We start from the raw sequence: 13031 nt of genomic DNA, 5'->3' as shown, positions 1-13031 counted from the left end.
GTTCCATTAAAAAATATAAAACGACCTCCACAGGTGGTGCTTAATCGCCCTGGCGATGATGAAGGAGACCCAATCCCTTCAACTTCAAAAGATTGAAGGTAACCCAGGCCTGTTGCCTGTCAAACAAGGTCAGGCCTATAAACAAGAAAATAAGTGGTTAATCATAAAAGTATTAGATTTAAGTTCTATATTTGTCGATTTAGAGTTTAATATAAATAAGTATAGTGATTTTAATAGAGTAATTAATATAGATAAACCTTATATGTATGAATTTAGTAATATGAAAATGCAAGTAGAATATTTAAAAGATATAACTATAGAAAAGGCAAAACAGATAGCACCAACAAAAAGATTTCGAAGAGGTTTGCTTAATCCCGTAGGTTCTATTATAAAATCGATAACTGGTAACTTAGATCACGAAGACGCGCTTTACTATGATAATCTTATTAACAAATTATATAACAAACAAAATTTAATCGATAATAAAATTACCCTGGTTTCCAAAATGTTGGATTATTCTATTAATAGTACAGAAATTTTATATAACAATTCTTTAATTATTAATGAACGTTTAAAACGCGTAGAAAGTATGTTGAAAGACATGGTGACAAAAGAAGAAAACTCAATATATTCCACTTATGTTCTAAGTATATATAGTACGTTTATTAATAATTTCCGTTCAATATATATAACACTCAATGAAATTGAGACAGCCTTAGCCTTTAGTAAAATTTCTGTGCTACATCAATCAATAATTAATTCTACTGAATTGTTTTACATATTTTCTTCTATAGAAAAATATCATAGTTTATTGTATCCTGTAACAGAAAGTAATATAATTAAAATAGAGCGAACATTGTCTGTTAAGGCGTATGTAAAAGGAAACCAGATAACATTTATAATAGAAGTTCCTCTTACAGATAATAATACGTATAATTATTATAAAATTTATTCATTGCCTATTTTTGATCAAATTAAAAACAAAACTTTCATTATTATTCCCGAATATCCCTTCCTTATGGTGAAAGGTTCGAAGTACTTGCCGGTCGCGTCTCCGTGTCAACATGTGTTCGGCGATAATCAGTACATATGCACTGAACATAATTTTATCCCTTACTCAACGATAACGTGTATGGAACAATTGATGCAATTTCACAATGACTTAACTCAATGTCATAGACGAGTAGTTCATATCGAAGAAGTTAAAGCACAACGTCTTTCTTCTGCCCGTTGGATAATATATTCACGAAATAAGGAAGTAATGTCTTACAAATGTGAAAACCATATAACAAAAACATCTATGATGGGAACTTATCTTGTTCAAATAGATCCTGGCTGCGAGATTCTACTCAATGATCTTCATTTATATTATCTTCAACACACATTGGAAAAATTTGAATACAAGGTGACACCTATTATTAATTTACCTCAGCCAAAGAAGGAACTCCCTATTCCTGTCGATCCGATTGATATTAAGGGAATTAATTTGGATGACATAAAGTATCTATCTGCGGCCTTAAAAATGAAAAGTTCAAGTGAAAGTGAAAGTGAAATTAAATCAATAATAAAAGTTAACAGTGTCAGTGTAGGAACTCTAATTTTATATCTTATATTAATTACTATTTGTTTAATTTTAGTTATAAAAAGTGTTAAGAATAAAATTTTAAGCAAGGGTCGAAACCTTCAGAAGTCAAATTCTTCCGACGGTTTCGAACTTAAGGGGGGAAGAGTTATGTTGGACCAAGGCATGAGAACAGTACAAGTAAATGCTTAATCAGCGGAATAGGAATAACAAATGATATCTCACGTTGTCTCATGCTTTGGGATCATATGTCTTGAGAAAGTTTAATTAGAATTAAATCAACGATTAATCCAGAGCATGTAATTCTGTTCGGACGTGTCCACTGTAATTTTAATTAATTTTTAATTAAATAGTTTTAGTTTAATTAATGTAATATTTTTTTAAAAAGCCCTTTCGCGCTCCCGTAAACTTGTCTAGATACATCACTTAGTACATATAAACAGGTTTCTATCGTTAAACAATAAGTTACAGAGTGGAGTTTTTTAAGGTAGCGACAACAATTACAATGTCAGCTTTAGGAAAAAACAATACACATACAATATAAATATACTTTATTGTAAAACCAAAAACAATACATGTAACATAAAATATGCAAGAAAAAAGAATGTGTGAAAAAGGCGGTCTTCCAGACAATATAATATCTAAATATAAATAAATAAAATAATCTTGTATATAAAATTCTCGTGTCACAGTGTGTTAGTTTCCATACTCCTCCGAAACGGCTGAACCGATTTTTATGAAATTTCGTGTGCACACCGAGTAGGTCTGAGAATCGGCCAACATTTATTTTTTATAACCCAAGTTATGCGGAGGGGGGAGGTTAGCGGATTAATAATATAATATATGGCAGAACAAAGTTTGCGGAGTCAGCTATTAATATATATAAAATTAACAATCCAATAGAAAAGTCACTTTTAGTCACTCAAATATTTAGCGTATTTACGACATGCAAGCCTTTGTACCACTGTTATTGTACCATCCGATATACTCCTACGCTGCAGAAGGCAGGTAGGAAGGGGGTATATGAGATATTAATGTCATGATTTTACTTTAGACTTTTTGAATTTAACCATATTTTATATTGAAAATTAGTTTCACCAGACAAAATACCAGATTCAATTGTTATTTCCTAGGATAACCAAACACCGGAACCGGAAACGCTAGCAGTGATGAACTGGACACTATCTCTGCCATTCGTGTTATCAGCTAACTTGCACGGAGGCTCGCTGGTAGCCAACTACCCGTACGATGGGAACAAGGATATGAAGAACGGTCAAGAGAACCCCTCTCCGGATAATCCGGTGTTCGTTCATCTTGCCCATGTTTATTCTAATGTGAGTTTAAATTTACTTATCGAGTACAGTAGAATCTGTCAAAATCAGGAGCAGCATGACTGAGGAAGTACCTTGAACTTACAGATAATCACAGCTAAAAAATATTGCTTTCAATGAAGTGTGTTCCTGTGGTGAGTAAGGTGACCAGAGCTGGTGGGGATTGGGGATAGGGTCGGGTATGCGCATGCGATGCTTCTGGTGTTGCAGGCGTCTATCATCATCATCATTACAGCCTATACAGTCCACTGCTGGACATAGGCCTCCACAAGTTTACGCCAAAAATAACGTGAACTCATGTGTTTTGCCCATAGTATAGCAGGCGTCTATAGAATGGTGAGCCGTACGCATGTTTGCTGACCTAGTTGTATAAAAAAAACTTACTAATGTAAGCTTACGTGCATGCGTGCGTGTGTCCGCTATCGTCTGCGTCCTTATAAAATATGCCAAAGAAATTATATACTATACTATAAGTTCGTTTGGTTAAACCACTTGTAGTTAACGTAGAATTCTCGTGGACACTTTATAATTTAACTGAGGTAGGGCACAGCAGGAATTTCCTGCTCAAAATATGGAGCAGCCCGACTGGGGTAGTACCTCGACCTTACAGAAGATCACAGCTAAATAATACTGTTTTCAAGCAGTATTGTGTTCCTGTTGGTGAGTAAGGTGACCAGAGCTCCTGGGGGGATTGGGAATTGGGTCGGTAAAGCGCTTGCGATGCTTCTGGTGTTGCAGGCGTCTATAAGCTACGGTAATCGCTTACCATCAGGTGAGCCGTACGCTTGTTTGCCGACCTAGAGACATAAAAAAAAAAATAATGAAACTATTTATAACAGGCTCATCATAAAATGCACCTCGGCCAGCCTTGTAAAGACATGAACAGTGACACGTTTCCTGGTGGAATCACGAATGGTGCTAAATGGTAAGTATCCATCTTTATTGGTTGAGCATGTAACGTCCCACTGCTGGGCAAAGGCCGTTTTCTCAATAGTTGAGAACACCTATAGCTTAATCGAAAATGCTGTTCTGTTGGGGGTTGGTGGATAGTTTCTCTACAAACGATTTTCGTGGTCTAGGTGTTTATGCTTGGTTCGCTCATTTAATATGAAATTATATAATATATTATTAATAATAATAATAATTACTACTCTTCATTGCACACCATAAAGAAACGTTAAAAATAATTGTGTTTGCTCGCAAACGAAAAAAAAAACTACTTCAATTACCTCGACAAGTAATACAACGTAAGTAGACGAACAAATGCACTAGTCTTCACTACGATTTTCGAGGGTTGCCAAGAAATCGCTTTGGGATTCTATCATCAGATCCTGGTTTCCTTATCCTGGTACCACCCTTGGGATATCTCCTTTTCAACAAAAAAAGAATTATCAAAATCGGTTCATAAACGAAACTATCTCCGAATATACATAATATATATACACGGTCGAATTGACTAACCTCCTCCTTTTTTTATAGATGGTTAAAAAGTCATACATACAAAGAAAGATGTACAAAGACGGTCTTATCGCTAAGACCGATTTTTTCCAGACAAACTTAGGGTATAGGACAGTGCGTAGAAAATCAGAAATTATTATTATGTGCTGATGAATTTGTACTAAGAAAAATTACTACCTTCAAAAATACTAAAAAATTACTTATCAGTTAAAATTATCGTTACCTTCAGGTACGTGCTAGCTGGTGGTATGCAGGACTGGAACTACCTCCACTCCAATGACATGGAGTTAACCCTGGAACTGGGCTGCTACAAGTTCCCTCCCGCTGACGACCTGCCCACCTACTGGGAAGACAACAGGGAGGCCCTACTGGAATTCATTGAAGAAGTAGGCTAATCTATCATTATTAACAAAACTCTTGAAGATTCGCAGCTGATAACAAAAATACCAACTCTAGAAAAATTTGCCGTACAGAGAGGACAATAGAGGCTCTGTTACAATTCATTGAGGAGGTCCTTCTCCTATATACATGGAGAAAGAGGCCTATGCCCAGCAGTGGGATGTTACAGGCTGAATTGATCGAAATCTTATAAATACGTTTCTAGGGTGATGTGTGATACTATAGTTTGTTATTATTTAAATGGTAATATTTACCATGTTTGCTGGACATTTTTGGTTCCCCATATTTCAAACGCAATGTTCACATGTGCACTACATGGTAATATATAAAACCATAAATTGTTACCACGAAGGATTAGCCGTTTTAAAAGATAAGATCAGAATAGGTATAAATTTATTCTGCGATATGATAAAAAGAGATAGAAATTTGTAAATTTGATCGGTTGTTATCATGTACACCTGATAGCGATCGTTACTCATGGTAGGAAATATATCCGCCAACATTGGAGCAGCGTGGTGGATTAAGCTCTGATCGTTCTCCTACATGGGGAAAGAGGCCTATGCCCAGTAGTGGGATATTACAGGCTGAAGCGTAGTAAATTTTATAATAATATTATAACATAGCTGACCCGGCAGACGTTGCCTGTCTCAAACGAGTGAAGTCTAAATAATCGTTATATTACCGCGCAATTTTCCTGTGCACTTTTCCTAACTTTTTGAAGTGAAACTTCTTCACGCACGCTTGACTTGGGAAGTAAGCTGGCGAATGCGTGACGAGAGCGTTGCGAAAAGTGTGATCGGTCGAGGCGAATGGAAGTTGAGAGGGAGATATAGTTAGTGACGATAGAAAGTTTTACTTCAGTCGTGTGGTCTAAAGCACACTCGTTTTTTAATGCGTAAAATAAATATATATATATATATATATATACACACAATAGACACACGGTCGTCTGTTCCTAAAGTAAGCAACTTAATGCTTGTGTTATAGGTAACAGCCAACTGATATAAAGCTACATTTTTTTTTTCGATAAACATACTTATAAATAATTTATATATAAATATATAAATAAATATTTATATTACACCCAGACTCGGGGTGGGAATCGAACCCACAACCCTCGAAGTTTCTGCTGCAGGGTCACTACAAACTGCCCCAACGGGCTAGTCAAACACAACATTTTACAGTGCTTTAGAATAATAATAAAAAAAGTTAGCCGAGTCGCGATTATTTTATTTATGTAAATTTATTATTAAATTGCTTTATCTATTGTATCACATTAATAATTTCACCAATTAAATTTATCCATAGGTCCACAAGGGTGTCCATGGTTTTGTACACAGTCACATAGGACACAGTCTCGCCAATGCCACTATATCCGTTTCCGGTGTCCGCCATACCGTCAGATCAGCTAAAGATGGCGACTACTGGAGACTTCTCGTGCCTGGCACTTACAACATTACAGCGAGTAAACAAGGGTGAGAGATTAATGCTAATTAAGAACCTGAAGTATAACAAGCCTTTATAAAACTACAACTATTGGTCCTTTTACGAATAGGAGGAGTTTGATAGTCTATATAGATAAAAATGAATGTTGCTAAGCTCATAACTCGAGAATGGCTCGACCAATTCGGCTAATTTATTTTTTTGTATGTTACTTAAGGCCCAAGAAGGTTTTAATACTAAAAAGTTTGCTATTTACTTTTGACAGAAGAAAGTTTGCCCGGGCAGCCTGTAAACAATAAAATTATCAATTGGATACTGTTAATTGTCAGATAACTAATTTTTTTTTTCATTCGACTGAGTTGTCACACAAGATTAAGATCCACCTAATGGTAAGCCATTACCGTAGCTTATAGAGACTTACAACAGACGCGTTACCCACCCTAACCCCGACCATACCCAAGAGCTCTGGCTATCTTACTCAACACAGGAACACGAAACTATTTGACAGCGGTGTTATTTAGCTGTGATCTTCTATAAGGTTATTTCCCCAGTCGGACTGCTCCAGATTTTGAACAGGATATCTCCTGCTATGCCCTACCTCGAAAAATCAATACCATTATTCCTAAGATAACTATCTTAACTTTACCAGTAACCAGTAAAATTCGCTCTAGTAATATTTAAAAAAATTCTATAGATACGAAAGTGTGACGGAACAAGTGACGGTACCCGCCAATGGTTCAGTCAGCGTTAACTTTACACTCATGCCTGACGACCCTCAACACTGGTCATCGGCATACGACTTCCGGTAAGTTAATTATTTTGACCCTTATCTTATTTACGATTGAGTCGAAACTTGCTTGCTTTATTACCTATTATACTGCCAGTAAACTGATTTGTACCTTATTCCCTTCGGAATTTAATTGCAATTAGCTTGTTATATGATTTACTATGATTATTTCACTTCCTGTGTCTATACTGCCGTGCTTAGGCTAAAAGCAATAAAGTCAAAAAATTGAGTTCAAACTTTTTGAGTTCAAAATTTGCTATGTCTGAACTAAATAGATGGTATTTATCTAATATATAAAATTCTCGTGTCGCGGTGTTTGTAGTTAAACTCCTCCGAAACGGCTTGACCGATTCTCATGAAATTTTATGTGCATATTGGGTAGGTCTGAGAATCGAACAACATCTATTTTTCATCCCCCTAAATGTTAAGGGTAGTCCACCCCTATTTATTTTTTTTAATTTTTAGACAAATTATTTTTTATTATATTATGATTTGGCGTTGAAAAATTCATACAACCCTAAATTTTCACCCTTCTACCACCAACCCCTATTTTTAAATAGCGTTTAGCGGCAAGACAACGTTTGCCGAGTCAGCTAGTAATGATATAAGGTTTAATATGTTTTAGGATTGTTATCATGAAAGAAAGGTAGATTTTACTAAAATTGATAAATGGACGTTATCGCCTTTAACCTAAGCAGGTTTGATACAAAACATCAGACAAATATAAGCAATGGTTTAGACACAAGATATTGCTGAAACTGAACTTAAACTATTGCTTATATTTGACTTGCTTTATATGTATCCATCCTTGTATATTGTTTTTGCTTATTTTCTTCTGTATCAATAGTATACTTAAAAATGATATTTAATTTTTTGTAGTATATAATTTACTTACCTATGATATTTAAATCATAAGCGCAAAAAAATTGGTCACTTCATAATTATAATAAAAAAAAACAAAAAATTGATTACAATGTCGTTATTCATTTAATATTTTTCTTTTCAATGTCTGTAATTATCTCATTTTATATAGTATTTAATTATTTTTTATATTTATCGTTGTCTATATAATATTATATAAAGTATATAAGGATCAAATATGTATTTTATACTTTTGTATTAGTATTACAATTATCATATCTATTCATATAATTGTAATTAAACAACCGTCTGGTGTCATGGGACACCAGATAGGAACGAAGTTCCTTATTATAAAATATTAATTTCAAGCTCTATTCGAGGTATAAAGAAAATAATTATATGTGTATCCATTTTTATTGTGATTTTTTAATAGATAATACCTACTTCACAAAATTATCTTAACACTTTTATTTTATTTAAAATGATTTATAAAAATATATAATGACATTCATCACGTAGACTATACATTAGACACTGTATAGCCATCATACATAGATTAATACATAATAATCTTACGCTTTTTGTACGTTACGGACGTTTTTAGCTGGCTATAATCGTAGTACCCCTCTGCAGCGCCCCAAAAGGAACTTCGTTTCAAAATATATTAAACTATGTTATATTCTATATTTATTTTATTAATTGTTTATCATAAACCTTCTATAATATCCTAACGTTAAATTGTAATTATTTCTAATAATTCTCTTTGTACCATGTCGCTTATTGTTCACGCAAATCTTTCTATAATTTACTTACAATCATGTATTTCAAGCCTCCGAAGCTGTCCTTTATTCAATTAAATATATGTATATGCTTGCATATTTGTGTATCGTTTCATACTAATATTCTGCACTTACTAACTTTTGTGTCATTCGAACTAAAATCGTAGTTATGTCTCTGTTTATAGTTTTATGTACATTTTATGATTTTTCCTAATATTATAATAAATCAAGTCAGGTATATATATCTATACACGGTGATTTTATAACCGTTTTGGAAACGAAATATTTTACTTTGGAATCATCTATAGTACCTATAAAAATTGATAAATTAATTGTAATGTTGATTAAAAAAAAGTTTCAATTTTAATATTCATTTTTACTCGATCGACTTGGAAAGTAGTAAGGCACTGATCATTCATTCATTATTTTATATGAATGAAACACGTCCGTGCGCGTTTTGGTTGATAAAAGTATACCTATAGGCGCGAGCTAGCGAGTACTTACGTAGATAGACTCGTTTGTCCTTCATACTTTACACGGGCTTAGGACCGTCAGAAATACCTATTTTATTTAAACTTCTTTTCGATTATTAACGACGATTGTTCTTTTCAGAACAAATAAATTTATAAACGGACTGTAGGTATAAATTTCTGGCGTATTTAAAAAATCGGAGCTATCTACAGAATAATTAACTTACATACGTATTAACAGTTTATTTACACTATTTACACTTCTCTGTATCGAAACAACTGCTCAAAATGGAGTCCGCTGCGTTCAATACACAAACGTACACGTTTAATACAATTCTTTCAATTTTCTTAATGTGTCTTTATCACTTTTCACTTCATCAAAAGCGTCCACTATCGCAATGCGTAAATCATCACAGCTTTCATATTGACGTGTATAATTTTTTATTTCCGACCACAAGAAAAAATCCAAGGGCGTTAAGTCCAGACTTCCAGGTGGCCAAGACACAGGCCCTCCTCGACCTATCCACCTATCACTAAACTCATTGTCCAGGTACGCACGCACTACACTCGCGTAATGAGCGGGACAGCCGTCGTCTTGGTAGTACATACCTCTCGAGTAAGCTAACGGCACATCGTCTACTAACTCAGATATTATTCTCCTTAACATCTCTAAGTACGAGTTGCCGGTTAGATGACCTTCAATAAAAATAGGCCCTATTAATTGGTCGTTAATAATACCGGCCTACACGTTCACACTGAAACGAACCTGGTGATGGTTTTTTCGTATCAAGTGGGGGTTAATTAGAGCCGAGTAATGCTCATTGTGCACATTGTATAGTCCCACTTGAGTAAACAGTGACTCGTCCGTCCAGAGTATGTTGTCGTTTGTATTATTTAACAACCACTGGCAAAAGGTGATTCTTGCCGGTGCGTTGTTTATTACGTGAGCCTTACGAAAATGATACGGTCGTAATCCTTGTGTACGTAATATCTTCCATACGAAGTTTTGGCTAACATCGAATTCTCTTGCTGTCATCCTTGTTCTCCGCCGGGGATCGCGCTCGAAGTACTCAAGAACATCTTCAAACTCCGGCGAATAATAATTTAAACGTTCTTGACCTTGTTTACACATGTACCGCTATGGTATTACTGACCGACTGAAAGCCAGGGACGCGGGACGCCGACGATTACAGGTGAGCCGTCATTGGTCGACTCCGGCGCAACTCGGTAGCTTTGTTTTTATTGGCTAATACGATTTTGTGACGCAATATTAAAACGTATAGTATTTCTATTTTTAGAATGTACCTACCGTGTAGCGCTACTACTGGTTCTCACTTTTTGTCTGTAAACGATATGAATATCGACTTTGATGAAAAAAAAATTACATATATTTTTAAATTAACGTTATATATAGCTTCTGTTATTGATAAATAATTCAAAATTTTCGTTTCCAAAACGCTTTCAAAATCACCCGGTATATATAAGAGTGTAAATGTACAATTTAGCTCCATTTAATATACAAAAAAAAACTTTAGATGTCTTGTAAAAGCGACATTTAAAAAGTGATTTAGAAGCCGACTTAAAAGATTTTTTTATTTTATTTTATAATAGTTTGTACCTAAGAACAAGATCATTTTATTAAATAAAATTGTATCGTACCAAACCGTGATATGGTTCAAAATACGAGTACATGTTACACCTCCATCAACCATTCATACACATTCTACCTCTGCCTTTATCTCTATCTCTCTCTCTATCTCTATCTCTCTCATACACACTCTACCTCTATCTCTATCTCTTTCTCTCTCTCACTTACACACACATATTTACTGATACATATATACATACACAAGAACTAATAACATAAAACGTCCATAGTGTACTAGACAACATAGTGAATAGGCAGTACCACTCACCGCTGGAGATGTACTCAGAGTTAGCGGAACTAGAGAACAGGTTCCCCGATATAGCCGAGTTCAGAGCTGGAGATAGCATGAAGACCGCTACACTTCACGAGCTGAAGATTACTGATGATGTAAGTAGTGTCATATTTTACTAGACAGTTGTAGTGTACTTACTAGTGCTTTTGTTGATATTTAGTTCCTATGTCTGAAAAATTAAGCTTTGAATAAATTTTGGTGGTTATCGCCTAAGCGTAATTTTAAATTTTAATTTTTTTACATATAAGTGCTTTTAGACTTTATTGGCTACACACGTTTAGCTTCTTTTCTAGAGTGGTTAGAGATTATTCGCATGATGGGCTAAGAGAAAAAGTGGTCAATTCAACAAAAATATGAGCACCTAGGTAAAATTGTCTAATAACAATTAACAAGTAATAATACAAATTTTTACATTCAATACTTTTTGCTGTTTAGATCTGGGCGTTACTTGAGTACTATTTTTACATCACATTGGTATGCAAATAATTTTTACAATTTTTTATAGGCTGGATCTCCAGAAGAAACGAAATTCCACATCGCCCTCATAAGCAACTTATACGGTTCGCAGCCTTTAGGACAGGAAATGTTACTGAATTTCGCAAGGCACATTGCCACAGCCTACCAGATAGGTGAACCGATACACAAACGATTACTAAAGAACGCAGTACTACACTTCATACCCAATCTAGATCCTCTATATGGTAAAATATTTAAGCAATACGATCATACAGAAAAATGTGAACTAGACGTTATAGAAGAAGAATTTGGCAGCAGTCTTTACAGCTACCTAACGAAGAAAAATTTGAATCCCCTGTCCAATTACACGAGAGAAAAGGCCTTTGTTGGATTGTTAGAGTCTGAAAGATTCGATTTGGTCCTCGATTTGGCCTCTGGCAGTGAAGATGTGACTATACCAAACTTTTCGAAGGATATTTACGAGAAATTTGCTCTTAAATACCAGGATAACAGGACGCCCAGTAACAAATATCCTTGTAAACAAATGTCCAACGTGGAACATGAGAATCTTCTAGATCTGATATTCGAAAGATTCAATGTGCCGGTAGTGACGGTCGGTCTGAGCTGCTGTAAAATGCCGCTGGAGAGTGATATAGCTTGGGTGTGGAGGAACAATCTGCGTGGTATTATGAAGTTTATCGAACAAGCTAACACTGGTAAGTAAATTGAAATTTGTTGCTAGTCATTATTACTAGATTTATAAATAAATGGTTGACACGAGTTAAGGAGTATTTCGCAATAAATTGGATAAATCAATGCTAATTATACCCAATAATTGAGATTGATTGATTTTGTTTGTGTCATTTCTTTTTTCACCATTAGTTATGGAATTGAATATTCACAAAAAATACAAAATATTTGATCCATTAATACGTTTGCAAACAAGGGTGTCGTCACCTTCACAATTTTTTTTCCGTAACTGAACAGTTGTTTTAATTTTTCATAACGTGAGGAAGTCATTGCGTAGTCAGAAGCCTATTTATTTACTGCTAAATACGAATTTAAAAAAAATACAAATAGACCCAGTTAGGGGTCCCTGAAAGTGTGACAAAGGGGAGGGCGGTTACAAAATTTGGACGGACGGTCCCCGAGTCTGAACGCTTAATAATGTTTGTTAATGACATCAGGTGTCGTGGGCTTCGTTCGTAACGAGCAAGGCGCGCCGATGCGGAGCGCGGTCGTAGCCGTCGCGGGCTCCGCGCGCACGTACCGCGTGTCGCGTAACAGGGCGCACTACCGCGCCGTGCTGCCGCCCGGCGACTACCGCGTCATCGTGCGCTGCCACGGGTACCGCGACCTGGTGAGTGTGTGAGGTGCGGTGCAGTGTGTAGTGTGGTGTAGTGTGCGACACTACCGCGCCGTGCTGCCGCCCGGCGACTACCGCGTCATCGTGCGCTGCCACGGGTACCGCGACCTGGTGAGTGTGTGAGGTGCGGTGCAGTGTGTAGTGTGGTGTAGTGTGCGA

The 13031-nt window shown here is 35.6% G+C and overlaps 1 protein-coding gene across 1 annotated transcript in view; it reads left to right on the top strand.

Annotated features, from left to right (window-relative positions):
- Positions 1–13031, top strand: part of LOC123663282 (carboxypeptidase D-like) — a 48799-nt gene that overhangs the window by 21597 nt on the left and 14171 nt on the right. Inside the window, exons 11-18 of the mRNA XM_045597972.1 lie at positions 2716–2916; positions 3753–3838; positions 4601–4757; positions 6079–6245; positions 6908–7018; positions 10989–11145; positions 11556–12222; positions 12694–12866. Coding sequence (XP_045453928.1) covers positions 2716–2916; positions 3753–3838; positions 4601–4757; positions 6079–6245; positions 6908–7018; positions 10989–11145; positions 11556–12222; positions 12694–12866 — 1719 coding nt within the window. The remainder of the gene's footprint in view (positions 1–2715; positions 2917–3752; positions 3839–4600; positions 4758–6078; positions 6246–6907; positions 7019–10988; positions 11146–11555; positions 12223–12693; positions 12867–13031) is intronic.

The sequence above is a fragment of the Melitaea cinxia genome, chromosome 20, assembly GCF_905220565.1.
Source record: "Melitaea cinxia chromosome 20, ilMelCinx1.1, whole genome shotgun sequence".
NCBI classification, from domain to species: domain Eukaryota; kingdom Metazoa; phylum Arthropoda; class Insecta; order Lepidoptera; family Nymphalidae; genus Melitaea; species Melitaea cinxia.
This window is presented reverse-complemented; position numbering and strand designations above follow the sequence as displayed.